Below are 27,162 nucleotides of genomic sequence, written 5' to 3'. Positions count from 1 at the left end.
TTACCAAAGTTAACATTTTATTCACTCTAACTATTTTACCAAAGTTAACATTTCCTATCCCCTAAGCTTAACCCAGAAAAACTCTTGAATCTTGTACAGGCTATTTCTCCGCCTTATTTCTCCACACAATCCCCACCCTCGCGTCTCCCCCCCCCCCCCCCCCCCCCCGCACCTCTGTGTATCGATCAATTTCGAGAAGAACAACAAATAATAAAAGCCTTCTATTTTCATCGAACAGCCGGGGGGGAGAGGAATAAAATTGAAGAGAAATCAAATTCCAGGCGAACGTTAAAGGAGACGAAAGTTCACAAAAATGATGGTTGTCGCTGAACTTGATGAATGGATGTAGACTTGATGGTAGGGTGTATACTTGATGGTAGGGTGTAAACTTGATGGATAAATATAAACATGATGGATGGATGTAAACTAGATGATTGTGTGTAAAGGATGTATGAATGTAAATTTGATGTATTGATGTATACTGAGTGAATGAACGTAAATTTGATGCAGTCAGTAAACAATGGGGATCTCGGTAATTTTGATAGATTTGTGAAGACTTGATTTTTGTTGGTAAATTTTAAGTTTGTGGGTAAAACTGATAGCTGTTTGTAAACATGATGGATGAATGTAAAGTTGGACGGAAACTCAATGGATATGTGTAAACTTGATAATTGTCTCATTTTTGTAAATTGGATTGTGTAAACTTAATTAATACTTAACATGATGAATGTTGGTCAACTTGATAGAAGCAAAAATTATTATTATTCGTGAAATTGAAGCATGTTTTATAATGGAGCAATGTGGGGTGGTTTAATAAAGCCTTTATATGTCTGGGGTGGTTTAATAAAGACTTTATATGTCAATGTGGGGTGGTTTAATAAAGCCTTTATATGTCGATGTGGGGTGGTTTAATAAAGCCTTTATATATCGATGTGGGGTGGTTTAATAAATCCTTTATATGTCAATGTGGGGTGGTTTAATAAAGCCTTTAGAAGAGTAGCTGTCCTCAGCTAACGAGCCTCATCTGCCCGAGGGTTAGAACTCGAGACTTTTCGGTTTAGCAACCATGAGCTTTACCGACTCGACCACGCCGATCCCATACCCCAGAGGATTACATTAGGACGTTAAGAAAACAAAAAGCGGCTGGTCATAAACTCTGTACCCTTAATTCGCCGAGGTCACAGAAACAGATCAACGAGTAAATTTGTTATACCTTTCTGCTGGGTAAGGTGCGATATTTTGTCTCATTGTATAGGCTACGCAAGTTTTTTTTCATCCCAGACACGTAATTTACAGCGTCAGTTTGCCTTGCATGTTCACTTTAGTATTAGTTTTCATCATCGGCTTGTGAGGACTGATACAGATTTACAATAGTAATACTTTTTTTTTACTTGTAGCATACTTTCATTCATTTAAGATGGTTTACTTATACATATATCTAATACAAAACGAAAAATTACAATTTTATTTAAAAAAACACACCTTAAAATGCAAATGTATAATTAAATGATGATTCAAAGGATTTTTTTTTCACTCAATACGTAGTTTACAGCTCGCAAGCAGCCTCATACGATTAAATATGGAACTGATAAAATCATAATGTAAACTTAAAAAAATATAAGTAAACAATTGTGTTTGAGCTGGTAAATTTTAATTTTTAATTTTAAAAGACAAAGTAGTTCTACACATTTTTATCAGACAACACATTTAAAAGAATTCTTTTCATAAGAATATCTTAGATTATATTTATTTTATTTTTGATGTACTTAATTTTTTTTCCTTCTACTGATTTTGGAAATTTCTTCCTAAGTTGTTCCCCTTACCATGTTAGCTGTGTACGGTTCTTGTTTAACTATCCTATTAAAACAAGTCTACAAGTCAGGTGACTTGGAGTCGTAAAGTCGCCAATGACTTGCAGGGGAGATTATCCTAGGTATGTCATTTAATTATAATTAGACTAGTGGTTAATTTGTTTTTGCACTTTTTATAGCCTGCTAATTATAGTCTCTGTTTAAACTATGATTATAAATAGCTAGCTAGAACAATTTCATTTGTGACCAACAAAGTTATTAATGCACAATTATTAATTTCTTAATGGCAATGCTATTCTAAAGAGCGGAAGCCTTCCAGATATTTCCATATTTCAGAACACGATACCTAGCAGGAAAAACCGAGTCATACATTTTAGAAAGTAAGCTGTTATATGCAGATTAAGCTCATCAGTTGGAGCGTTTATTTTAAGTGCTACATCTGATGTCAAGTATTAACGTTTTATTTCAACGTCGCATATGGTGCTAAAAGTCGACTCCCATAATTCTATTGATGTATTTTAATCCAGTCAACTCGCCTTAATTGACTTAGTTCTCTTCACTCCTTGTGGAAGATCTTGTCAACATTTGCAGAAATTTGAACGCATACTCTATAAGATCATTATAGTTCAAAGTCCACCGCCTATTAATCTATAATATAAAAGCTTTTTTCCCACTTCCTAATATCTATGTTATATATTGTCTGTATCTAATTATTTTGTTTTATTAAGAAAACAAAAATTCACACAAATACCTGTTGGGATGAACATCAAATGAACAAAGGGAGAGAACCGTTTTAAACTCCATTGAACCAATATTGATCAGCAGTTTATCTCCCCAGTCAAACAGCAACGTTTAAAAAGCTATAATATCGGCGAACAAATAAATCGTTTTATGACTTAGTAGGGGAAGAAAAGTTAATTTAAAACTAATAAACTAATAGCTAGGGATTGTTAGGGAACTCGCTGGCAACGTACACTATTTATTTTCAGTCGAAATTGAACTGGTCGTTGATATTTGGTGTTTATATATATATATATATATATATATATATATATATATATATATATATATATATATATATATATATATATATATATATATATATATATATATATATATATATGTATATGTATATGTATATATATATATATATATATATATATATATATATATATATATATATATATATATATATATATATAGTAGAGGCACACACTATATACACTACACACAAGCAACACATACACAAAACTACTATAATTATATTTGTCTAATATTGTCAGTCATAACTACTCTCTATATTTAGACATAACTTTGACATTCCATGAAGCAATTCAAAACTTAAAGCAGAGATTTCTTACAGTGCTGCCGAGGATAAATGAAAAACAGAAGCAGTATCTAAAAATAGCCACACAAACAAGCAATGGCCGTCTAGCGGTAATCAGCAGAAATAGGACGGTCAGTTCGGCCTTGATGTCACTCGCACATGCGTATGGTAATAGCGGGGCGCGCGTGGGTGGATGGGTGAGTAAATCATGTGGTGTGTGTGAGTCTTTGAAAATATTCCAGCTGTCAGTAAAACTTTGACAGTGTTTATAAAATGTGCTACAGTCAATAAAACTTTGACAGTGTCAACAAATGTTCCTGCAGTCAAGAAACTTTGACAGTGTCTACAAAATCAACCAGTGAAATTTTGACAGTGTTTACAAATCTTCTTGCAGTCAATGAAACTTTGATAGTGTCACTGAACGTTCTTGCAGTCAATGAAACTTTGACAGTGTCAACAAAATGTTATACAGTCAATAAAACTTCGACAGTGTCTACAAAATGTGCTTACTGTCCATGAAACTTTGACAGTGTCAACAAATGTTCTTGCAGTCAATGACACTTTGACAGTGTCTAAAATGTGCAACAAGTCTAATAAACTTTGACATAATCGTTGACCTTTGACATGTATACATGTCGTGTAGGAGCAAGTAAGCAGACGCTTACACTTATGACAAGACTATACCCCAATTATAAACCTGACATTAATTTTTTAAAGTGACGTCATTTCTTTTCTTATCAATATTTTACCCATTGAGTTTGCTATTGTGCTAATTTACGCTTAAAGCTAGGATTAAGGATAGGAATTAAATTAGTTTAAGGTTTTTAATCTGTAATAATGTTTGCTAAACGTCGGTATGGCTAACCGAAGAATGCCGAGGTACTCACGAACTGGACCCGAACCCTCGAGATACCCCAGTCTGTTGAGTCAATGTATGACTCGAGCCTGGCTAAAGGTTATTGACTGGACCACGAGCAACCTCATTTTTCACTAATCTGCGTTGTAAATAAACCGAAGCATCCCCCCTCGCCCACCCCGCCTCCCACTATCAGTTGCAAACATTCGTTTTAAACTGTCAAAAGAATTATTCAACACCAACCGCTCGCCGAAGAGAAAAAAAACACTAACATGTAAACAGTTTCCAATAGTTTTTACACCACGTCACAAAGTAATGAACAGTTTAAAAAACAAAACAAAAAGGAGTTGGAAAGGGGAGACAATGAAGTGGAAAAAATACTCACCATTCTGCTCGGCGGAGTAACTTCCCCTGTTCTTGTTCTTATCATTTCGCCTTAGACTCATTCTGCTACGGCAAGCAATTCGCTCAGAGAAGACCGAGGGCTCCTGAAATACACGAGTCGGTAATGTTAGTATCGTAGGGGAGGTGAAATCTATGATATAAGTATCGTACGGTAGACAATGGTCCAAGTATCGTGCGGGGGTCAATGGTCTTTGATGTAAGTATCGTAGGGGATGCTGAAATCTATGATATAAGTATCGTACGGTAGACAATGGTCTAAGTATCGTGCGGGGGTCAATGGGCTAAGTATCGTACAGGGGTCGATGGTCTAAGTATCGTACAGGGGTCGATGGTCTAAGTATCGTACAGAGGTCGATGGTCTAAGTATCGTACAGAGGTCGATGGTCTAAGTATCGTACAGAGGTCGATGGTCTAAGTATCGGACAGAGGGCGATGGTCTAAGTATCGTACAGGGGTCGATGGTCTAAGTATCGTACAGAGGTCGATGGTCTAAGTATCGTACAGGGGTCGATGGTCTAAGTATCGTACAGGGGTCGATGGTCTAAGTATCGTACAGGGGTCGATGGTCTAAGTATCGTACAGAGGTCGATGGTCTAAGTATCGTACAGAGGTCGATGGTCTAAGTATCGTACAGAGGTCGATGGTCTAAGTATCGGACAGAGGGCGATGGTCTAAGTATCGTACATGGATCGATGGTCTAAGTATCGTACAGGGGTCGATGGTCTAAGTATCGTACAGAGGTCGATGGTCTAAGTATCGTACAGGGGTCGATGGTCTAAGTATCGTACAGGGGTCGATGGTCTAAGTATCGTACAGAGGTCGATGGTCTAAGTATCGTACAGGGGTCGATGGTCTAAGTATCGTACAGGGTTCGATGGTCTAAGTATCGTACAGGGGTCGATGGTCTAAGTATCGTACAGAGGTCGATGGTCTAAGTATCGTACAGGGGTCGATGGTCTAAGTATCGTACAGGGTTCGATGGTCTAAGTATCGTACAGGGGTCGATGGTCTAAGTATCGTACAGAGGTCGATGGTCTAAGTATCGTACAGGGGTCGATGGTCTAAGTATCGTACAGGGGTCGATGGTCTAAGTATCGTACAGGGGTCGATGGTCTAAGTAACGTACAGGGGTCGATGGTCTAAGTATCGTACAGAGGTCGATGCTCTGTGCGTGATAAGAGCTGAGGACAGCGATACTTAATAAGCTTAATGTGCTATTACAAATGGGGAGGGGAGTGGTGGAGTGCGTTGAAAGGGAAAATACCCGTATGTTCTACACGGCTTTTATAGCATGCTACATAGTAGGCCTATAGTGCTACCTCTCTCCATGCACAATGCTACCTCTCTTTCACACCACCACAATGCTACCCCTCTTTTACACTACCACATCGCTACCTCTCTTTCACACACCTCTCATAAAATCCAACTTCAAACTCACAGACACCTCTCATAAAATCGAACAACAAACTCACAGACACCTTACTATATTGCTACATATGTAACAACTTACCATTGTCGAGCCCCTACAACTACGTAAGACAACCATAGCATAACTAGCCTGTTTGCCGTAAACAAAGGGAGACAATTAAACTCTATTAGTCTGAAGGAATTTTTTTCTCATTTCGGCCGCCCCCCGCCCAGCTAATGGAAAATTACGGAATTCTCAATTATCGCACAGGACACCCCGGTGATAGAGTGGAATGGCGTGGTCGAGTCGTCCTCGACACACACGAGGAGGTGGAATAATCAGGTTCAGATTTTGTCAGGTTGAAATAACAGGTAATTATGTTCATATTTTGTCAGGTTAGTAAAGGGAGGTAATCATGTTCATATTTTGTCTGGTTAGTAAAGGGAGGTAATCACGTTAATATTTTGTCAGGTTAGTAAAGGGAGGTAATCATGTTCATATTTTGTCAGGTTAGTAAAGGGAGGTAATCATGTTCATATTTTGGCAGGTTAGTAAAGGGAGGTAATCATGTTCATATTTTGTCAGGTTCGTAAAGGGGGGTAATCATGTTCATATTTTGTCAGGTTAGTAAAGGGAGGTAATCATGTTCATATTTTGTCAGGTTAGTAAAGGGGGTAATTATGTTTATATTTTGTCAGGTTAGTAAAGGGGGTAATTAGGTTAATATTTTGTCAGGTTAGTAAAGGGGGGAGGTAATCATGTTCATATTTTGTCAGGTTAGTAAAGGGGTAATCATGTTCATATTTTGTCATGTTAGTAAAGAGGGGGGTAATTATGTTCATATTTTGTTAGGTTAGTAAAGAGGGGAGTAATTATGTTCATATTTTGTTAGGTTAGTAAAGAGGGGGGTAATTATGTTCATATTTTGTTAGGTTAGTAAAGAGGAGTAATCATGTTCATATTTTGTTAGGTTAGTAAAGGGGGGGGGGGGTAATCATGTTCATATTTTGTCAGGTTAGTGAAGAGGAGTAATCATGTTCATATTTTGTTACGTTTGACTATAAATTCTAATGTTCACAGGTTGGTAAAACACAAATACAGGTTAGATAATTATTAATTTTTGTGTTTATAATATAAAATCTCATGAACAAAGCGTAAAATTAGTTCAGTTGTAGACACCCCGCTGTGCTACTATTAGCCAAAGACAAGAAAGTAGTAGAACAAACATGAACTAATCTGTTTACAAGTTCAACAAATAATTGAATAGGTGAAAAACAAAGTTTTAATTAGCTAAGTGAGCAGGGCTGTACTGAATAGTCAGGGCTTAATGCGTGTTAGAAAATGGAAGATTTTTCTAGAAAAAAAATTCAGAAAACGTGAATAATGCTTTTAAGGAGGACAGCACGAATTGGAATACTAGAGGGGAGAAAAAATGTCAATTTTAAGACATAGTCCTTTAAAGTAGTAGTGATAAAATTTTACATAAAATGTTATTTTGTCGACTATATATATATCATTAGATATGTTTTAAAATTGTATGAAAGCGTGCTTCAAAGGGTATCGGCCTTGTTTAGTTGTAAGCATTCATCATTGTTGTTGATATGAATAAAAATGTGTTACCTTCTTCAGAGTAGCCGTAGAGTCCGTTTAAAATGAAAAAAAAAATAGAAGTCTAAAAAAATCAGAAATTTAATATTTTGAGTTTGAATATTTTGACGTTCAACATCAGAAAATTTGAAAAAGTTTTTGGCTTTTAGGTTACATTTCTAATTATTTAAGTCAACCCAACAATATAAGTTTAAACTACACTATAGTAAAACAAGCATTGATTGCCTAATTTTAATTTTAAGTTAATCTTTAATAAAACAAGCATTGATTGGCTAATTTTAATTTTAAGTTAATCTTTAATAAAACAAACATTGATTGGCTAATTTTAATTTTAAGTTAATCTTTAATAAAACAAGCATTGATTGGCTAATTTTAATTTTAAGTTACTCTTTAGTAACACAAGCATTGATTGGCTATTTCATTGGTCATGATTTCAGTTCCCTAGCCCCCATATGTTTACTAAAAAGTTTCTAGTAAATATTTTAAAATAAATTTATACTTTTAAACGACAATATGACCTATTTTCGACATGTTTGTTTTACCTTTAACAAAATACTAATTGTTTTGGCCTTTTCCCAAATTTTGATTCGTTATCGCAAACATTAAAAACAACAAAAACGTGAAGTCTTTAGAATAGTCCTACAAAACCAGACAGTCGAGTTTAAATAACTTTACACATTTAAAAAAATATTTAGTGGTCCTTTCACACGAGTATTCCCAATGGATGCTATTAGCATTATGTGATTTCTAATTGGCTTTTTGGATCGATGTGGAACTGGGAGCAGGGAAGTGAAGAGAAGCATTTATTTTGTACTTTATTTTAATAGATCATATTGATTAGCAATATGAATAAAACAGATATATTTTTAAAGTGCCGTCTTTATTTTTTAAAAAAATTGTTTTTATTTTTTTCTCGTTAAAATTTAATTTGTATGAAAATATGAAGGGCTAGTAATCATTTGCTCTATATCATAGTTCTTGTTGTTTATTTGAAATATAGATTCTAGGTTTACTAAAGTTTACTTTGGATGTTTGCGATGATGTAACTACACTCTGATAATTGATGTCACAATTTTAAGATGGTGATGACCCTGTTAGTAGTCTGGGACTAGCAAAACGATGTTCAGGGTGGGTGCGGGAGGGAGGGGGGTGGATGTAGGGGGAAAATGTCCCGGGGTTAAAAAATGGATTTTCACAAAACTGATTATACCCCGAAAGAAGATTAAGTGCTTGGAAAGGAAGGGGTGGGGTGGGGTGGGGGGGGGGGTAGGGAGCGTAAGGAGCCGATTTTCTGACTTGAATATTTGAGCAGGAGCCGGCAAATATTGTTGTGACTCTGTTCTACAGCCACCAGACTAAGACCTAGAGCCACCAGCTTCTAAGCTCTAGACTAAGCTCTAGAGCCACCAGCCTCTAAGCTCTAGAGCCACCAGACTAAGCTCTAGAGCCACCAGACTAAGCTCTAGAGCCACCAGACTAAGCTCTAGAGCCACCAGACTAAGCTCTAGAGCCACCAGACTAAGCTCTAGAGCCACCAGACTAAGCTCTAGAGCCACCAGACTAAGCTCTAGAGCCACCAGACTAAGCTCTAGAGCCACAGCCACCAGACTAAGCTCTAGAGCCACCAGACTAAGCTCTAGAGCCACCAGACTAAGCTCTAGAGCCACAGCCACCAGACGAAGCTCTAGAGTCTAGAGCCACCAGCCTCTAAGCTCGATAGCAACCTGACTAAGCTCTGTAGCCACCACCCTTCTGGGGAACCCCTTGCCTAGCACCCAGAAGAGCCCAAAACATAAAGTACAGCACCAATACTAACATTACTGACCAATAAAAACTTGTGTTGTCAAGTGCAACATGGCCACATGTCAAAGGTCAAAGTGAAGGTCAAATGGCAGCTATCATGGCTCGTGGACTAAGAAATCCAGGCGGATCAACTGATAAAGCAGAAATCTGATATCAGAAACGGCTGCTGTTGATACTTGATCGTGTGCACCAAACGTGATCTTTGGCACAAAACGTGATTATGTTGCCGTCACGTGACATTTCAGGCGGTAATTTGACTCTCACACATTACTTGTGGGGGTAAGTGTGTGTGGGTAAGGTGTGGGTGGTGAGGGTGTTTGGGCAAGGTGTGGGTGGTGAGGGTGTGTGTGGGTAAGGTGTTGGTGGTGAGGGTGTGTGTGGGTAAGGTGTGGGTGGTGAGGGTGTGTGTGGGCAAGGTGTGGGTGGCCAGAGTGTGTGTGGGCAAGGTGTGGGTGGTGAGGGTGTATGTGGGTAAGGTGTGGGTGGTGAGGGTGTATGTGGGTAAGGTGTGGATGGCCAGGGTGTGTGTGGGCAAGGTGTGGGTGGCCAGGGTGTGTGTGGGTAAGGTGTGGGTGGCCAGGGTGTATGTGGGTAAGGTGTGGGTGGCCAGGGTGTATGTGGGTAAGGTGTGGGTGGCCAGGGTGTATGTGGGTAAGGTGTGGGTGGCCAGGGTGTGTGTTGGTAAGGTGTGGGTGGCCAGGGTGTGTGTGGGTAAGGTGTGGGTGGCCAGGGTGTATGTGGGTAAGGTGTGGGTGGCCAGGGTGTATGTGGGTAAGGTGTGGGTGGCCATGGTGTGTGTGGGTAAGGTGTTGGTGGCCAGGGTGTGGGGCCCGGGTGTGGGGGGCCAGGGTGTGTGGGCAAGGTGTGAGTGGCCAGGGTGTGTGGGCAAGGTGTGGGTGGCCAGGGTGTGTGGGCAAGGTGTGGGTGGCCAGGGTGTGTGGCCAGGGTGTGTGGGCAAGGTGTGGGTGGCCAGAGTGTGGGTGGCCAGGGTGTGTGGGCAAGGTGTGAGTGGCCAGGGTGTGTGGGCAAGGTGTGGGTGGCCAGGGTGTGGGTGGCCAGGGTGTGTGGGCAAGGTGTGGGTGGCCAGGGTGTGTGGGCAAGGTGTGGGTGGCCAGGGTGTTGGTGGCCAGGGTGTGTGGGCAAGGTGTGGGTGGCCAGGGTGTGTGGGCAAGGTGTGGGTGGCCAGGGTGTTGGTGGCCAGGGTGTGTGGGCAAGGTGTGGGTGGCCAGGGTGTGTGGGCAAGGTGTGGGTGGCCAGGGTGTGTGGGCAAGGTGTGAGTGGCCAGGGTGTGTGGGCAAGGTGTGAGTGGCCAGGGTGTGTGGGCAAGGTGTGGGTGGCCAGGGTGTGTGGCCACGGTGTGGGGGGCCAGGGTGTGGGTGGCCAGGGTGTGTGGGCAAGGTGTGGGTGGCCAGGGTGTGTGGGCAAGGTGTGAGTGGCCAGGGTGTGTGGGCAAGGTGTGGGTGGCCAGGGTGTGTGGGCAAGGTGTGGGTGGCCAGGGTGTGTGGCCAGGGTGTGGGGGGCCAGGGTGTGGGTGGCCAGGGTGTGTGGGCAAGGTGTGGGTGGCCAGGGTGTGTGGGCAAGGTGTGGGTGGCCAGGGTGTGTGTGGGTAAGGTGTGGGTGGCCAGGGTGTGTGGGCAAGGTGTGGGTGGCCAGGGTGTGGGTGGCCAGGGTGTGGGGGGCCAGGGTGTGGGTGGCCAGGGTGTGTGGGCAAGGTGTGGGTGGCCAGGGTGTGTGGGCAAGGTGTGGGTGGCCAGGGTGTGTGTGGGTAAGGTGTGGGTGGCCAGGGTGTGTGGGCAAGGTGTGGGTGGCCAGGGTGTGTGTGGGTAAGGTGTGGGTGGCCAGGGTGTGTGGGCAAGGTGTGGGTGGCCAGGGTGTGGGTGGCCAGGGTGTGTGGGCAAGGTGTGGGTGGCCCGTAGTCTCGGAAACTATGTGGTTAACCACACCTTGACAACCACAACTCCACCAACCACGATAACAACCACAATGACAACCCAACCCCACCAACCACAATGACAACCACAACTCCACCAACCACGATAACAACCACAATGACAACCCAACCCCACCAACCACAATGACAACCACAACTCCACCAACCACAACGACAACCTAATCCCACCATCAAGCCACACACAAATGTCCCCTACAATGCTGAAGACACCAAACGTCCCGCTGAACTTGAACCTACATGTCTCAGACGAACAGATTTTCCATCACGACCTGATCGAATTCCGTACCGTGGGAAAAGTTGGGCTAAAATCAATCGAACCACTCCATCGATATCAGGTTAGATAACCCAATCCTGTGCCAAAGGCCGAGAAACGTGTTAATACCCAACAGTTGAGGTGACGAGGGAAATATTTAGATGTTGTGTGGGGTGTTACACATTAACCGTGAATTTAAATCTGTGATGTGGGTCTGGTCAGTGGAAAACGTGCGAATCAAGGGCAGGTACCCATAAAGACATTTTCTAAAATAGCGATCGATGAGAGGGGAAGAAAATCTTACGAGGTGGACCAAGGTTCGATAATTCATCTAAGTGAGAGCAGGGCAGATAACTCGTTTAACACAAACGGCTATGTAACAGTGGCCATCCAACATAGGCCATCTTACACATAAGGCCATCTAACACATAAGGCCATCTAACACACAAGGCCATCTAACACACAAGGCCATCTGACACACAAGGCCATCTAACACACAAGGCCATCTAACACACAAGGCCATCTAACACACAAGGCCATCTAACACAGGCCATCTAACACACAAGGCCATCTAACACACAAGGCCATCTAACACACAAGGCCATCTAACACACAAGGCCATCTAACACACAAGGCCATCTAACACACAAGGCCATCTAACACAGGCCATCTAACACACAAGGCCATCTAACACACAAGGCCATCTAACACACAAGGCCATCTAACACACAAGGCCATCTGACACACAAGGCCATCTAACACACAAGGCCATCTAACACACAAGGCCATCTAACACACAAGGCCATCTAACACACAAGGCCATCTAACACAGGCCATCTAACACACAAGGCCATCTAACACACAAGGCCATCTAACACACAAGGCCATCTAACACACAAGGCCATCTAACACACAAGGCCATCTAACACACAAGGCCATCTAACACAGGCCATCTAACACACAAGGCCATCTAACACACAAGGCCATCTAACACACAAGGCCATCTAACACAGGCCATCTAACACACAAGGCCATCTAACACACAAGGCCATCTAACACAGGCCATCTAACACACAAGGCCATCTAACACAGGCCATCTAACACACAAGGCCATCTAACACAGGCCATCTAACACACAAGGCCATCTAACACACAAGGCCATCTAACACACAAGGCCATCTAACACACAAGGCCATCTAACACACAAGGCCATCTAACACACAAGGCCATCTAACACACAAGGCCATCTAACACACAAGGCCATCTAACACACAAGGCCATCTAACACACAAGGCCATCTAACACACAAGGCCATCTTCCACGGCTATTTGACATAAAACGCACGAAGCCATGTAACACGGGCCATCCAACTCTGGCCATCCAACCCTGGCCATCAAATGTAAGTCAAGCTCCTGAAGACAGTGTTAACCAACCCCAAAACGACAGTCATTAACTGCACGTTGATTAAACCCGCTCATTAACTGCACGTTGATTAAACCCCGCTAGCGAGGCTAGCGTCTTGATCCCTGATTACAACAGAAATCACTCCCGTAATCTCTGCCTATCGATTACTCATGTCATCAATACATAAGTGTCCCCCCCGATCACTCCTTTACTCACTCTTCCACTGCCCCCCCCCCCTCTTGTACTCTTAGCTCCCATCAAGTTTATAGATCTGATTACAGCTGATCTAGACTATTGGTAGTCAGCCAGACCAAAATAGATTTCAAGAAAATCCATCTATAAAAAAAATGAAATAGTCTGTAGAGGAAAAAGAATGGTGCCAATAAAACTGAGAATGAGGCAGTAATCAAGATGTCGCGAGCCTTGCCAGAGGGCCGGAGTGAGTATTCCTGAGTTGTGGGATTATGGCAGTTCCAGAGCGTAGTTTGACTAGAGTCTGTCACATGAAATCTGTCTGGAATAAATCCTCTCGGCTTAGGCTCGGTCAGGGTTTGGTTTAGTCACATTTTGGTTAGAGCATTTTAGTTTCAGACGACACTTTAATCCATGAGGACATTTTAATCCATGAGGACATTTTGATGTACGAGGACATTTTAATCTGAGGACATTTTAATCAGATGACATTTAAATCTATGACAATATTGTGATCTATGACAATATTTTGATCTATGACAATATTTTGATATATGACAATATTTTGATATATGACAATATTTTGATATATGACAATATTTTGATATATGACAATATTTTGATATATGACAATATTTTGATATACGACAATATTTTGATCTATGACAATATTTTGATCTATGACAACATTGGAGTATAAAGTCAGTTTTGTGGTTTGTCCAACTAGTATGGGGGCAATAAATATAACGAAGGTCGTTTGTCCGAATATATGTCGAAAAATATTTCATGGATCAAAACATATGCGTAGTACACAATATTTTTTTTATTAAACTCCTTTTTTTTGCGCTTAAAATTTAATTCAGTCACTCATTTTTATTTTATTTTCAACGCACATTGTTGAGATACATTTTTTAAATCTATTTTTTTTAAAAAGTTAGTTGACTTTTATATAAACCTTAAATAGCATCTTCTTTCTGGGTTTTATTTTGCCTAGGAAAAGGCCTGATAAAGTCTTAAATATTTAAGGGTCTAGAAATTGATCTGGTCGATGTCTCATTAATGACACGGGTAAAAATACTCGGATTAACTGAACAAAGACCTAAAATTAAATTGGGAAAAAATTGGCGGATTAAGTGAGAGTTGGACGACAATTTCTTGGCGATTATCCGAAATCCCCTAAAACTTGGAAATTCTGCCCACTTTGAGGGGAGAGAACTCCCGCGGGAAACCGGCCCACGGGCTGAGATATTAAAGGGGCCGGAGGATCTAGGCTAGATTGCCTCCCCGGAATGAATGATTCACCATCAATCGTGAGCTGGTAAGACGCTGTGCTGGTCATTACTGGACCCTCGGTCTAACTGGACCCTCGGTCTCACTGGACCCTCGGTCTAACTGGACCCTCGGTCTCACTGGACCCTCGGTCTAACTGGACCCTCGGTCTAACTGGACCCTCGGTCTCACTGGACCCTCGGTCTAACTGGACCCTCGGTCTAACTGGACAATCAGGTCAAGGAGAGGACCAGGCGAGACAACCCAGTTGAATTAAGGGAACTAACTCTCAAATAAAATGTAAATTATACGTAATGAGCTGCCTCGAAACGAGATTAGGATTTACAATTGAAATAGCCCGAAGTTTCAAAGTGATCAGTCCATACAGAGTAGCCCGAAGTTTCAAAGTGACCAGTCCATACAGGGTAGCCCGCAGTTTCAAGTTGACCAAGGGATAGAGATTAACCAGCCACATGTTAGCCTTTGGTGCATGTCCTATATAATAGCACATGTAGGCCAAAATGTTTTGCAACTAAACTATGCGACAGGAATGTTCTATAATAAAATGACAGGAATGTTCTAGAACCTGACTAATGTTCTAGAACCTGACTACCGAATGGTTTAGAACCTGACTACCGAATGTTCTAGAACCACAAAACGAGTGTCCTGAAGGGCCGTCGAGCCAGAAGCAGGTCCTATTGAAACCACCCCACGTATCGAACCTTCCAGCAATTCAGAAATTTAAAACTGATTGAAGGCCCCGACGAATCGATTCTTCTGTTTTTAACGGTCTAAAAAAAGATTTGGCTCGGCCGAACCCAAATATTTTTTTTTAGTTTCAGCAACTCCAAAAAAAAAAAATTGTTTCCAAATTTACCTCATTCATTCATATACCCCTGGCATTAAGGCGGAGCTATCTCGAATCACAAAATAAAGAAACTTAACCTTAAACTTAACAGCCAAAAACGACAAAGTATTGCAGCTATTTTTTTTTTACACGAATGTTTTAAGAACTATAAAGTCAAAAGTCAAAACGTATATATTTTATTCTTAAGAAACAAGATCTATAAAAAGTATGAATATTAATAAATAGAGGAAGCATAACAGTGATTGAGAGAGAAACATTAATTTCCTTAAAACAAGATGTTACGTAACAAAATTTTACGAAACAGAATTTGCCTCTGAAGGAAATATTCACACGCTCAGTGTTATGCTAAGTGATTGCTCCTAATTAAAATACCCATAGTAAATATTGCCAGTGTTAAATGGTGCACCAATTTAATCTACAGCAGAGTCTATAACCGCAGGCTATATTGCCGGGAATTGCTGTACAATTGCTGTATTCATACGCTTCAACTTGTGCACTTCTTTCCTACGTACACCCGCACGGACAAGCCTTCCGCCGAAGAAAAAAAAAGCCCATGTGATGAATAGTTTGAACCCCCCAACCCCCAAATAAACACATCGGCACAGATGGAACAGACACTCCGCACCCTGTATACACAGAAAATCAATGTCAGCGGCGGGGCTAGGTGGGAAATGAATAGGCAATTTCCGATCAGTTCTTTCTGGAGATGGGTGAGAGCAGAAAGATAGCAGAGGAATGGGGGAGGAAGATAGCCCATCACGTGGTGTAGGCAACGGAGGAGGAAGATATAAGACCACGTGGTACAGACTAGAGGAAGATATCAGACCACGTGGTATAAGCAATGGAGGAGGAAGATAGCCCATCACGTGGTACAGGCCACGGAGGAGGAAGATAGCCCATCACGTGGTATATGCAATGGAGGAGAAAGATTTCAACCACGTGGTACAGACTAGAGGAAGATATCAGACCACGTGGTATAGGCAATGGAGGAGGAACAGAGTTTCTTCCAGGCATCTCTTCGGGGGTCTCTGCCCCCCCCCCCCCCCCCCCCCCGAAGAAAGTCTACCGCCCCCCCCCCCACCACGCGAACGAAATGGAATTTATATTAAAAAAATATACTTTTAACAGTGTCCGCCCCCCTCCCCCCCCCCGAAAATTTTAGTCCGCCCCCCCCCCCCGAAAATTTCAAGTGCCCCCCCCCCCCCCGAGAATAAAGTCTGGAAGGAACACCGAGGAGGAAAATAGCCGACCACGTGGTACATCCAAAGGAGGATGAAGATAGCCGACGGAGCTAGATGGCCGACGGAGCTAGATAGCCGATCACGTGGTACAGCCACCGGATATGCAGTAACTCAGCTCGAATTTCCCCCGACCCCCGGGCCTGAGACACAAGACGGAAGCGCCAAATGGATTTGTTGCCCGGCCCTGACAATTTTTTCCTCAATGTAGGACAGTGGTCTAGTTCCTGGTCGTCTGGTCTATTTTATAGTCCTTTGTTCTTATAACAACGGCAACGGTCTAATTTCTGCCAAATCCTGCTAAAGTCTTTTTTCCTCTTGAAAAAACTGTAATTGTCTAGTTAATATCGTTGGGTCTAAATTCTAGTCACCTGCTAGAGTTTCTAATCATATTTTTTTTTAGAAATAGCAAAGGTCTTATCTAGGGTCGTCTTTATTCAATAAAGAGTAATGGTCTAGTTTTTACTGTGACGTGTCCTCTATGGTCTAGCCATGCAGATCTAGTAATTTATTAATCAGCTTTCTAAAAACTGAGTCTATTAGTCAGGCTATTCTCACACCTTAAGTCTATTAGCCAAGCTACTCTCACACATTGAGTCTATTAACCAAGCTATTCTCACACCTCGAGTCTATTAACCAAGCTATTCTCACACCTCGAGTCTATTAACCAAGCTACTCTCACACATTGAGTCTATTAACCAAGCTATTCTCACACCTCTATTAACCAAGCTTTTCTCACACCTCGAGTCTATTAACCAAGCTATTCTCACACCTCGAGTCCATTAACCAAGCTATTCTCATACCTCGAGTCTATTAACCAAGCTATTCTCACACCTCGAGTCTATTAACCAAGCTACTCTCACACATTGAGTCTATTAACCAAGCTATTCTCACACCTCTATTAACCAAGCTTTTCTCACACCTCGAGTCTATTAACCAAGCTATTCTCACACCTCGTGTCCATTAACCAAGCTATTCTCATACCTCGAGTCTATTAACCAAGCTATTCTCACACCTCGAGTCTATTAACCAAGCTATTCTCACACCTCGAGTCTATTAACCAAGCTATTCTCACACCTCGAGTCTATTAACCAAGCTATTCTCACACCTCGAGTCCATTAACCAAGCTATTCTCATACCTCGAGTCTATTAACCAAGCTATTCTCACACCTCGAGTCTATTAACCAAGCTATTCTCACACCTCGAGTCTATTAACCAAGCTATTCTCACACCTCGAGTCCATTAACCAAGCTATTCTCATACCTCGAGTCTATTAACCAAGCTATTCTCACACCTCGAGTCTATTAACCAAGCTATTCTCACACCTCGAGTCCATTAACCAAGCTATTCTCACACTTTCTCCGGACCAGCGAACACTGTGCTAACACCCGTGGCGCATGGTCCGCTCTGATCCTATCGCCCGCCCGTCGTGGTCAATTCAAATCACCCACCCCTGGTACCTCTTCCAATTACATTTTCCACCCCCCGAGCAACCGCAGGGGGGAGCTAATCCCGGGGAGGTGTGAGACGAGGCGAGGGGGTATCTGTGCTGACAGCCCGTGGTAGGGATATGGCGACTCGCGGGGAATCTTGGGTTCACGCGAAATAGGTTGATTCAAGTTTTTACAATGACCAAGTTATATAATGACCAGTTTTACAGCCAATTAATGACAAGTGGTCGGGTCGTGTAATAACCACTTTTACTGCGATCCTATGACCACTATAACAGTCGTATATAGTCGTGTAATGACCACTTTTATAGTCGTGTAATGACTACTTTTAAAGTCGTGTAATGACCACTTTTATAGTCCTGTAATGACCACTTTTATAGTCGTGTAATGACCACTTTTATAGTCGTGTAATGACCACTTTTATAGTCTTTTAATGACTACTTTTATAGTTGTGTAATGACTACTTTCATAGTCGTGTAATGACCACTTTTATAGTCATGTAATGACCACTTTTATAGTCATGTAATGACCAATTTTATAGTCGTGTAATGACTACTTTTATATCGTGTAATGACTACTTTCACAGTCATGTAATGACCACTTTTATAGTCGTGTAATGACACTTATATAGTCGTGTAATGACCACTTATATAGTCGTGTAATGACTACATTTATAGTGTAATGACCACTTTTATAGTGTAATGACCACTTTTATAGTCGTGTAATGACCACTTTTATAGTCGTGTAATGACCACTTTTATAGTCTTTTAATGACTACTTTTATAGTCGTGTAATGACTACTTTCATAGTCGTGTAATGACCACTTTTATAGTCCTGTAATGACCACTTTTATAGTCTTTTAATGACTACTTTTATAGTCGTGTAATGACTACTTTCATAGTCGTGTAATGACCACTTTTATAGTCATGTAATGACCACTTTTATAGTCGTGTAATGACCAATTTTATAGTCGTGTAATGACTACTTTTATAGTCGTGTAATGACACTTATATAGTCGTGTAATGACCACTTATATAGTCGTGTAATGACCACTTTTAAAGTAGTATAATGACTACTTTTAAAGTCGTGTAATGACCTCTTTTATAATCGTGTAATGACCACTTTTATAGTCGTGTAATGACTACTTTTATAGTGTAATGACCACTTTTATAGTGTAATGACCACTTTTATAGTGAAATGACCACTTTTATAGTCGTGTAATGACCTCTTTTATATTCGTGTAATGACCACTTTTATAGTCGTGTAATGACCTCTTTTATATTCGTGTAATGACCACTTTTATAGTCGTGTAATGACCTTGTTTATAGTCGTGTAATGACCACTTTTATAGTCGTGTCAAGCAGTGGCGGAACTAGAAAAATTGGGCCTCCCCGCAAAAAACATTTTTGGGCCCCATAGTTATTTTAATATATATATATATATATATATATATATATATATATATATATATATATATATATATATATATATATTAACAACATTGGAAAATACGAACATAGAATACTCAATACGAGCTTGTTCGAAATTTGAAAATATAAAAAATTCTTAGTTTATATTTTCAATTAAAACATGATATCAACAAATATTATGACATCAACACATATTATTTGTGTGAGTGCTATTAATCTGTTCTGAAATTCTCTATTTCAATATGTAACAAACATTTTGCTTTTTTGCATTCAAAAGAATATGAAGCATGAAAGCTTTGTATGTGTAATGGTTTCTCACCTTATGTTTATTTTAAAGTTTTTTTGTAATTATATTATTAGTTTTTAATACATTTTCTTTTTATTTAATGTCATTCTTTATCACGTAATTTTTTAAAATAATAATTAATAGAAGTAATTGCTTTTTAATTTGTTTAGTGCAAATCTATTTAAAGTTTCTTAAAAACACACATATTTGACTATCTAAAAAAGGGAAATAAGTCATGGAAGTGGTTTGATCGTTCGCCTATCTTTCACACTACAGCTCAGGCATATATTTTTTGTTACGCAACAGCATGTGTTAGCTACTGTATAAAATCACTACTGCAGTAGATCTGTTTGTTATTTACAAAAGCTTTTACCGTCAAGTCAAAAGTGCAAGAAAATTATTTTTTGTAACTATAAAAAGTTTAATATTGTCGGCTATGGGCCCCTAAATGGTGTGGGCCCCCCCGCATTGCGGGGTCTGGCGGCACTGTAGTTCCGCCCCTGGTGTCAAGACAATATACTTTCGTGTATTGACCAGTTTAACAGCCAATGTTAACCAGATGTCATCTCCATGACCAGCTTCTGTAAAAGATTCTATCGTCTGCTAGGATATTAAAATCTGGCGGTAGAGACGGGCAGAAGTGTAGCAGACGATGACTCGCGTCTGGACCACAAGGGGAGAGCACACACTCGAGCCAGTTCAGGGAAACTCTGCCAGACTTGATGGTCAAACACAGCTCTATACCCAGCGTCTAACTGGGGTGCTAAGTCGCTGGTGCCTGGTATTGGTGGGGGGTGGTTTATTGAAAGTGGGGGGGGGGGGAGGGGTCGGTTGATAGACTCATCGATATCGCAGTAGGCCTACATCTTTAGTATATATATATATATGTGACGAGCGAACATTTATCCTGCCGACAACGCCAATTGTAACGAGCCAACAGTTACCATGCTCGCAACGCCACATGTAATGAGACCTAATTGCCTGTAGTGCCACGTGTTAACGAGTTTAACCACTCATTCTAGACAACATTGACCACAGTATAGATACTCAAGATGCAGGTTCGCTATTGATCCTTTATTACATGAATCAAGAAATGCTTCATAATAACACAATAAATCAACAGGAATGCTTCTCAATAATAGTCTGAATCAACTGACCCCTAACAGTCCTTCACTAGGCTTTATATAACTGAATCCACATGTCTATAATCCTCCTTAACACAATACGGCTAACCCGTTCTATAACCGACTTGACATAGTCACACAGACTGACTGATCTAAGCGAGCGATGAAGATGGAAGAGAGCTCGCTGAAACGGGAAGAGAGAGAACGAGTCCTGCCGTGCCCTCCTATTTATGCCTTGTATCCGTACTCGTCCCCGTACTTGTATTCCTCCGTAATCGATACTTGTACTCGATCTCCGACCACCAGTTGCGTAGTTCAAACGTACAGACCGTAAAATAACATCTGCGTCCTATCCATCAAAGTTGACAGGCCGTCTGAATACCGTTTCCCAAAATAGCACGCGCCGGCTTTGAGGTTGTTATCAGCCCGACCCAATAAGCCACCTGTTATCGGTTGCATCAGACCAACACTGTGTCTCGGCTTCTCGTTCGTTATCATTTGTAACTGGTAGTTAGGCCTACCCCAGTTACATCCACCCCTGCTTTTTTTGTGTGTTTTCAACCACAAACAACGCCTGGCAGGTGCACTCCTCCAAAGTCAATCGCACAGTCGTAAAAAAAAATCTATTGTTCCACTCACTGTCCACGACGTTCCATTCGTATACGATTGACAGTTCTACCTATTTCACATATCAACTGTGTCTACATCATCTTTCTGAGACACAAAACAGTTCTAGAATTCACATCCACCCTTTCAATTTGGTGCCTTCACCAGTTCACTTCTATAGCTCTTTGAACAGTCTGTTTTCATACCAGCGCGACCATGAAAGAATTGATGGTTGCTGACAAAAAATTTCGTATTCCTTCTGTTCCTTAAACTTCTCCGCGGACCACTTATCTGATGGTCTACTGTCTCTCTGCTTCTGGAGGGACCGGGATCCTCATTGTTGCCGGTATCCTCCCCTTGCGTATCGCTGTTGTTCTGTTGATGGTGATATGGTTCCGGAATGGGTATGTGAATTTCCGTTATAACTTCCGGTTCCCTAGTTGTCTTGGGTTTCTCTGTGTGTAACTGCTCTTCTTGCCTATTCCAATATTTCTTTAATTGAGCAATATTCGCCCACCGATCCGGTTTGGCGTGATCGATGGGTCTTATCTTAAAGGGGCCACCTGCTACTTTAGGCATCTCCACGACTTGCCATATCTCCTGTCCCCAGAGATCGTGGATTTTGTTTCTGCCTAACGGGTGGCTACGCAGTAATACCCTGTCATTCAGTTTGAGTGGCGGGTCCTTCGTCTGTATCGGCGGTTCCCTTCGCCGAGATTCATGTTCTAGTCTTTCCTGTACTACCCTGTACATTTCTCTAATTCTTCTCATATGTTCATTCACATATTCCAGTGCGGTGTATGAGCCAGTCATACTCTCCCTTTTTCCTAGGAACAAATCAAGAGGGAGTCGAGCCTCTCGTCCGAACAGCAACATGTATGGCGTAAAGCCGGTTGTGGCATGCGGGGTGCAGTTGTATAGGTATACCAACTCTGGGAGAAAATCCGGCCAACGTTTTTTCTGTTCAGGTTCTAGAGTACGCAGCAAATCATGCATGCTGCGGTTGAACCGTTCACACTGTCCGTTTCCTTTCGGATTAAATGTGGTTGTTCTAGATTTGTTGATCCCGTAGTGGCTGCACAGTTGGTTAATTACTTCTGACTCGAAAGCCCTTCCTTGGTCAGAGTGTAATTGTCTTGGTATGCCATATTTGATGAACCAATGTTGTAATAAGACCTTTGCCACTGTTTTGGCGGTCTGATCTCGCGTGGGCACCGCCACCGTCCATTTGGTGAATACATCAGTCATTACCAACACATGTTCCGTCCCATCCGATGATTGCTCCAACGACGTAAAGTCCATAGCCACAATCTCTAGTGGTTTTGTCGCTAGTAGGTGTCCTGATGGCTGTCTCATTTTGACAACTGGCATTTTCGCATGCTGACACCTCACACAAGCCTCACAATGGCGTTTGACCTCCATTTCCATATTGGGCCAGTAACACCTCCGTCGTAATATTTTGTGGGTTCTGTCCTGACCCTGGTGTCCTGCCCTGTCATGTGCCAACCTTAGCACTTCTTCTCGTAATTGTCCCGGCACCACCACCTGGTGTATTGTGCCATCAATTTGGTCATGAATTCTCCGCATGAGAACACCATCCTTTATACTGAGACGGTTCCACTGACTCAGTATTTTCTTTGTTTCCCGACCAAATTGTTCTCTTTCCCTTCTTCCTGGGAATTTTTGTTCCTGGACGTATTTCAATAGCGGTTGTAAGCCACTATCCGTTCTCTGGGCATCTCTTATCTTTTTGTGATTAAGGCAATTAAAATCACTACTGTCCATATGTCCGGGATCTGTGGATATGTGCTCCACCCCGGTCTGCCCGTTTTGCATCATTTGCACCCCGTGAGGGATATCTGCTGACGCTCTGACCTCACATATTCCTGTCAGCGTTTCTTCCTCATCGCCCGGTCTCTCGTAAGGATTCCTTGATAAGGCGTCCGCATTGCCATTGGACCGCCCCGGGCGATGTTTTCTCTCTAGGTCAACGAGTGCCAATTCTGCTGCCCATCGCTGTTCGATGGATCCCAACTTTGCTGTAATTTGAAGTTCTTTTTCAATATCGGATAATTTCTCTTCAAGTCTTGTTTGAGACTCTTTCATTCCTTCTAGTTTGCCAACCCTGTTCTGTTGTCTAATATTTTTATTTACTTCTTCCGATAACAGACACTTTAAAGATGAACATTTCTCCTGTGCTTTTAATTTGCATGAACTTTCCCTATCCAGTTTCCTGGTTAGACTTTGAATTCCTTTATTAAGTCTACCAATTTTCTTCTTATCATCATTTTTCTCTACCAACAAATTGTTCACTTGACACTTTTCAACATTCAAGTTCATTTCACAGTTCATTTTTTCCGTTAGTTGTGTTTTACCTTTCTTTTTCTCCTTACTGTGTTTCTTTGTCATTTTGTTTACCAAGTCATTACCTCGCCGCTCTGTAGCCTTGACCTGCCTTACAGAGGGCGATCGTTTCACCGGACAGTACCGTGCCATATGTCCGGGTTGTGAACAAGACAAACAAATTGGTCGACCGTCTGCCGTCCATTGGAGTGATGGCTTGGCAGGACACGGCCGTCCAACCCGTCCCTGTTTTGTCCCGTTCTTTTCCTGATTCTCAGCTGTTGACCTGCTTTCCAACCTCTCCAAACGTTGGTCAACCTTCTCTAGGTGGGCCAACAGTTGAGCCATCATGGTCTCCATCGTGTCGGCCCCTGTGGGTGGGGATTGTCTCTGTTCAGGCACAGAGACTTTGTCCACCGAACAGTTCGATTGGTCCTCATCCTCGGACCTGCGGATCGCTGAGTTCCTGACCTGAAGGAAGGTCAACTGCTGGTCTCTGTGGACCTCCTCTTTCAACTCTCTCCTTAAGATCGGGGTTGCTAGCCCCTCGATGAAATGGTCCCTCAGTAGGCGTACATCAATGTCCGGTGATTTGCCCTTTACCAAATCAAAGGCCCTGTTCATCCTGTGTGAGTACTCCATCACACTCTCCGCCATTCTCTGCTTTAAGCCCACGAATCCCGATAGCAGTTGCACTCCCGACCGTCTCTCCCCAAAGGTCTCCATAATCAGATCCAGCACCTTATCTGGATCTGATTGGACGGTCCTATCGTGGCACTTAACCTCTGCCCTAACCGTTTCACCTATACTACCCATCAGCAGTCTTAATCTTTCCTCTGGTGACATATGTCTCGAGGCCCAGGCCGCTTTGACCTCTTCACTGAACCTGTTGGTTAAAGTTGGGTCTCCGTCCCCGTAAAATTTGTTAATATGGGACTCTCTGGGTAGGACCACTATATGGGTCTGCTTCTCGTCCAGAGTAGACATTTTCTTCCTTAAGTACTAAAAAAAGAGTTCTTTCTTACCGTGTGTGTATGAAAAATTTTTCCTCGTTCCTCAATTTTCACAGTTCCTGAATGTCCGAATTCACACACACACTAAACACAGTTATGCACAAGGTTGACTATAGGTGCCTTAAACGGCAAGTCTAGTTGAATTCATCCTGTCCGACGACGCCAAATGTGACCTAGGCTACTCGCAGCGCCAAATGTGACCCTGCTCGCAGCGCCAATTGTGACGAGCGAACATTTATCCTGCCGACAACGCCAATTGTAACGAGCCAACAGTTACCATGCTCGCAACGCCACATGTAATGAGACCTAATTGCCTGTAGTGCCACGTGTTAACGAGTTTAACCACTCATTCTAGACAACATTGACCACAGTATAGATACTCAAGATGCAGGTTCGCTATTGATCCTTTATTACATGAATCAAGAAATGCTTCATAATAACACAATAAATCAACAGGAATGCTTCTCAATAATAGTCTGAATCAACTGACCCCTAACAGTCCTTCACTAGGCTTTATATAACTGAATCCACATGTCTATAATCCTCCTTAACACAATACGGCTAACCCGTTCTATAACCGACTTGACATAGTCACACAGACTGACTGATCTAAGCGAGCGATGAAGATGGAAGAGAGCTCGCTGAAACGGGAAGAGAGAGAACGAGTCCTGCCGTGCCCTCCTATTTATGCCTTGTATCCGTACTCGTCCCCGTACTTGTATTCCTCCGTAATCGATACTTGTACTCGATCTCCGACCACCAGTTGCGTAGTTCAAACGTACAGACCGTAAAATAACATCTGCGTCCTATCCATCAAAGTTGACAGGCCGTCTGAATACCGTTTCCCAAAATAGCACGCGCCGGCTTTGAGGTTGTTATCAGCCCGACCCAATAAGCCACCTGTTATCGGTTGCATCAGACCAACACTGTGTCTCGGCTTCTCGTTCGTTATCATTTGTAACTGGTAGTTAGGCCTACCCCAGTTACATATATATATATATATATATATATATATATATATATATATATATATATATATATATATGAAATAACAGCCAGTTAATTTATTGCAACATGTATTGCTAACGATAGATAGCAAAATAATTAAACTATCAGCAATAATTAATACAAACAACATGATGACTTGCACTAATTTGCCAAACGGCTTTATGAGAGACAGCAGTGTGACATACAAGACTACGGTAAACAGCACCTTGACAGACATCACTATGACAGACAGCTATGACAGACAACTATGACAGACAACTATGACAGACAACTATGACAGACATCACTATGACAGACAACTATGACAGACATCACTATGACAGACATCACTATGACAGACATCACTATGACAGACATCACTATGACAGACATCACTATGACAGACATCACTATGACAGACATCAGACAGACATCACTATGACAGACATCACTATGACAGACATCACTATGACAGACACCTATGACAGACATCTATGACAGACAACACTATGACAGACAACTATGACAGACAACTATGACAGACAACACTATGACAGACAACTATGACAGACTCAAAAGATGACAGGAAATAGAACCCAGCTTAAAGTCAAGTCTCCAGTAAGCTGAGCCAATCGATTGTCAGAGGTTTAGCTCGATGAATATTTGATCCTATGATCAATCAATACCAACTACCGCGTGCCGTACACTCGATCCCTAGTTGTCACGCTAGATAAGTTGTTTGATTCTCAATACGGACAGAAACATCTTTTTTTAATTATAATTTTAATTAATGGAAATTATTTGATTTCAAATAAATAGAATCCCGTTGAAATTTAATTAATGAAAATTATTCACTTTTAAATTGATAGAAACAAGTAGTTATTTTGTAAATAAATTATTTTTGAATCTTAAAAGAGAGAATTGTGCAGTGAAACGGATTCGATCCTTAAAAGATAATAATAGTAGGCCTACCTTGATTAAGATATCCGGAGAAATAGGGGTGTGGTTGGATGGGGAGAGAGGTGTCGGAAATTACAAACTTGAGGCTGTCCGCAAGTATGTTTATAGTTTATGTTTAATGTTATGTTATTTAATTGCCTAATTTTATATGACCGCTTGCATTCTTCTGTGTCTTCTCGTCACTATAGAAAATCATTGTTACTTTTGTAGTTTATTTCTAACACAAATTTGAAGGCGATTTTGGTATGTCAGCTTATCTTTAACTCTTCTTTAATTTTTTTTATTTTTTTTAGACTTGTAGGATAATGTTTTAGCTATCCTTGAAGACCTCTGCTCCACGCAATAAAAGCTAAATCTCAGTGAACACGAACAGCTATATTGAAGAAGCCACGGGCCTATGTGATCAGAATGAAAGCGGTGCTTGTTTTGTTTTATCGACTACTGTATCACTCTGATCGTCAAAATTGGGATCAAGAACGGCGACTTTCTCCAAATGTGTCTGGTTTACTGTTAGCTTGTCCTTATCTTAAAGTTTAGGACCCTGAGCTATATCTTCTGTATCTGGAGAT

The 27,162-nt window shown here is 41.6% G+C and overlaps 1 protein-coding gene across 1 annotated transcript in view; it reads right to left on the bottom strand.

Annotated features, from left to right (window-relative positions):
* The window catches only part of LOC131950168 (uncharacterized), a 238,073-nt gene that overhangs the window by 160,409 nt on the left and 50,502 nt on the right, over positions 1-27,162 (bottom strand). Inside the window, exon 5 of the mRNA XM_059312221.1 lies at positions 4,380-4,482. Within this exon, the coding sequence (XP_059168204.1) occupies positions 4,380-4,482 (103 nt within the window). The remainder of the gene's footprint in view (positions 1-4,379; positions 4,483-27,162) is intronic.

The sequence above is a fragment of the Physella acuta genome, unplaced genomic scaffold (genome assembly GCF_028476545.2).
Source record: "Physella acuta isolate Inbredline_101_S28 unplaced genomic scaffold, ASM2847654v3 ptg000741l, whole genome shotgun sequence".
Taxonomy (NCBI): domain Eukaryota; kingdom Metazoa; phylum Mollusca; class Gastropoda; family Physidae; genus Physella; species Physella acuta.
The sequence above is the reverse complement of the archived record's forward strand: the minus strand, read 5'-3'. Positions and strand labels throughout refer to the sequence as shown.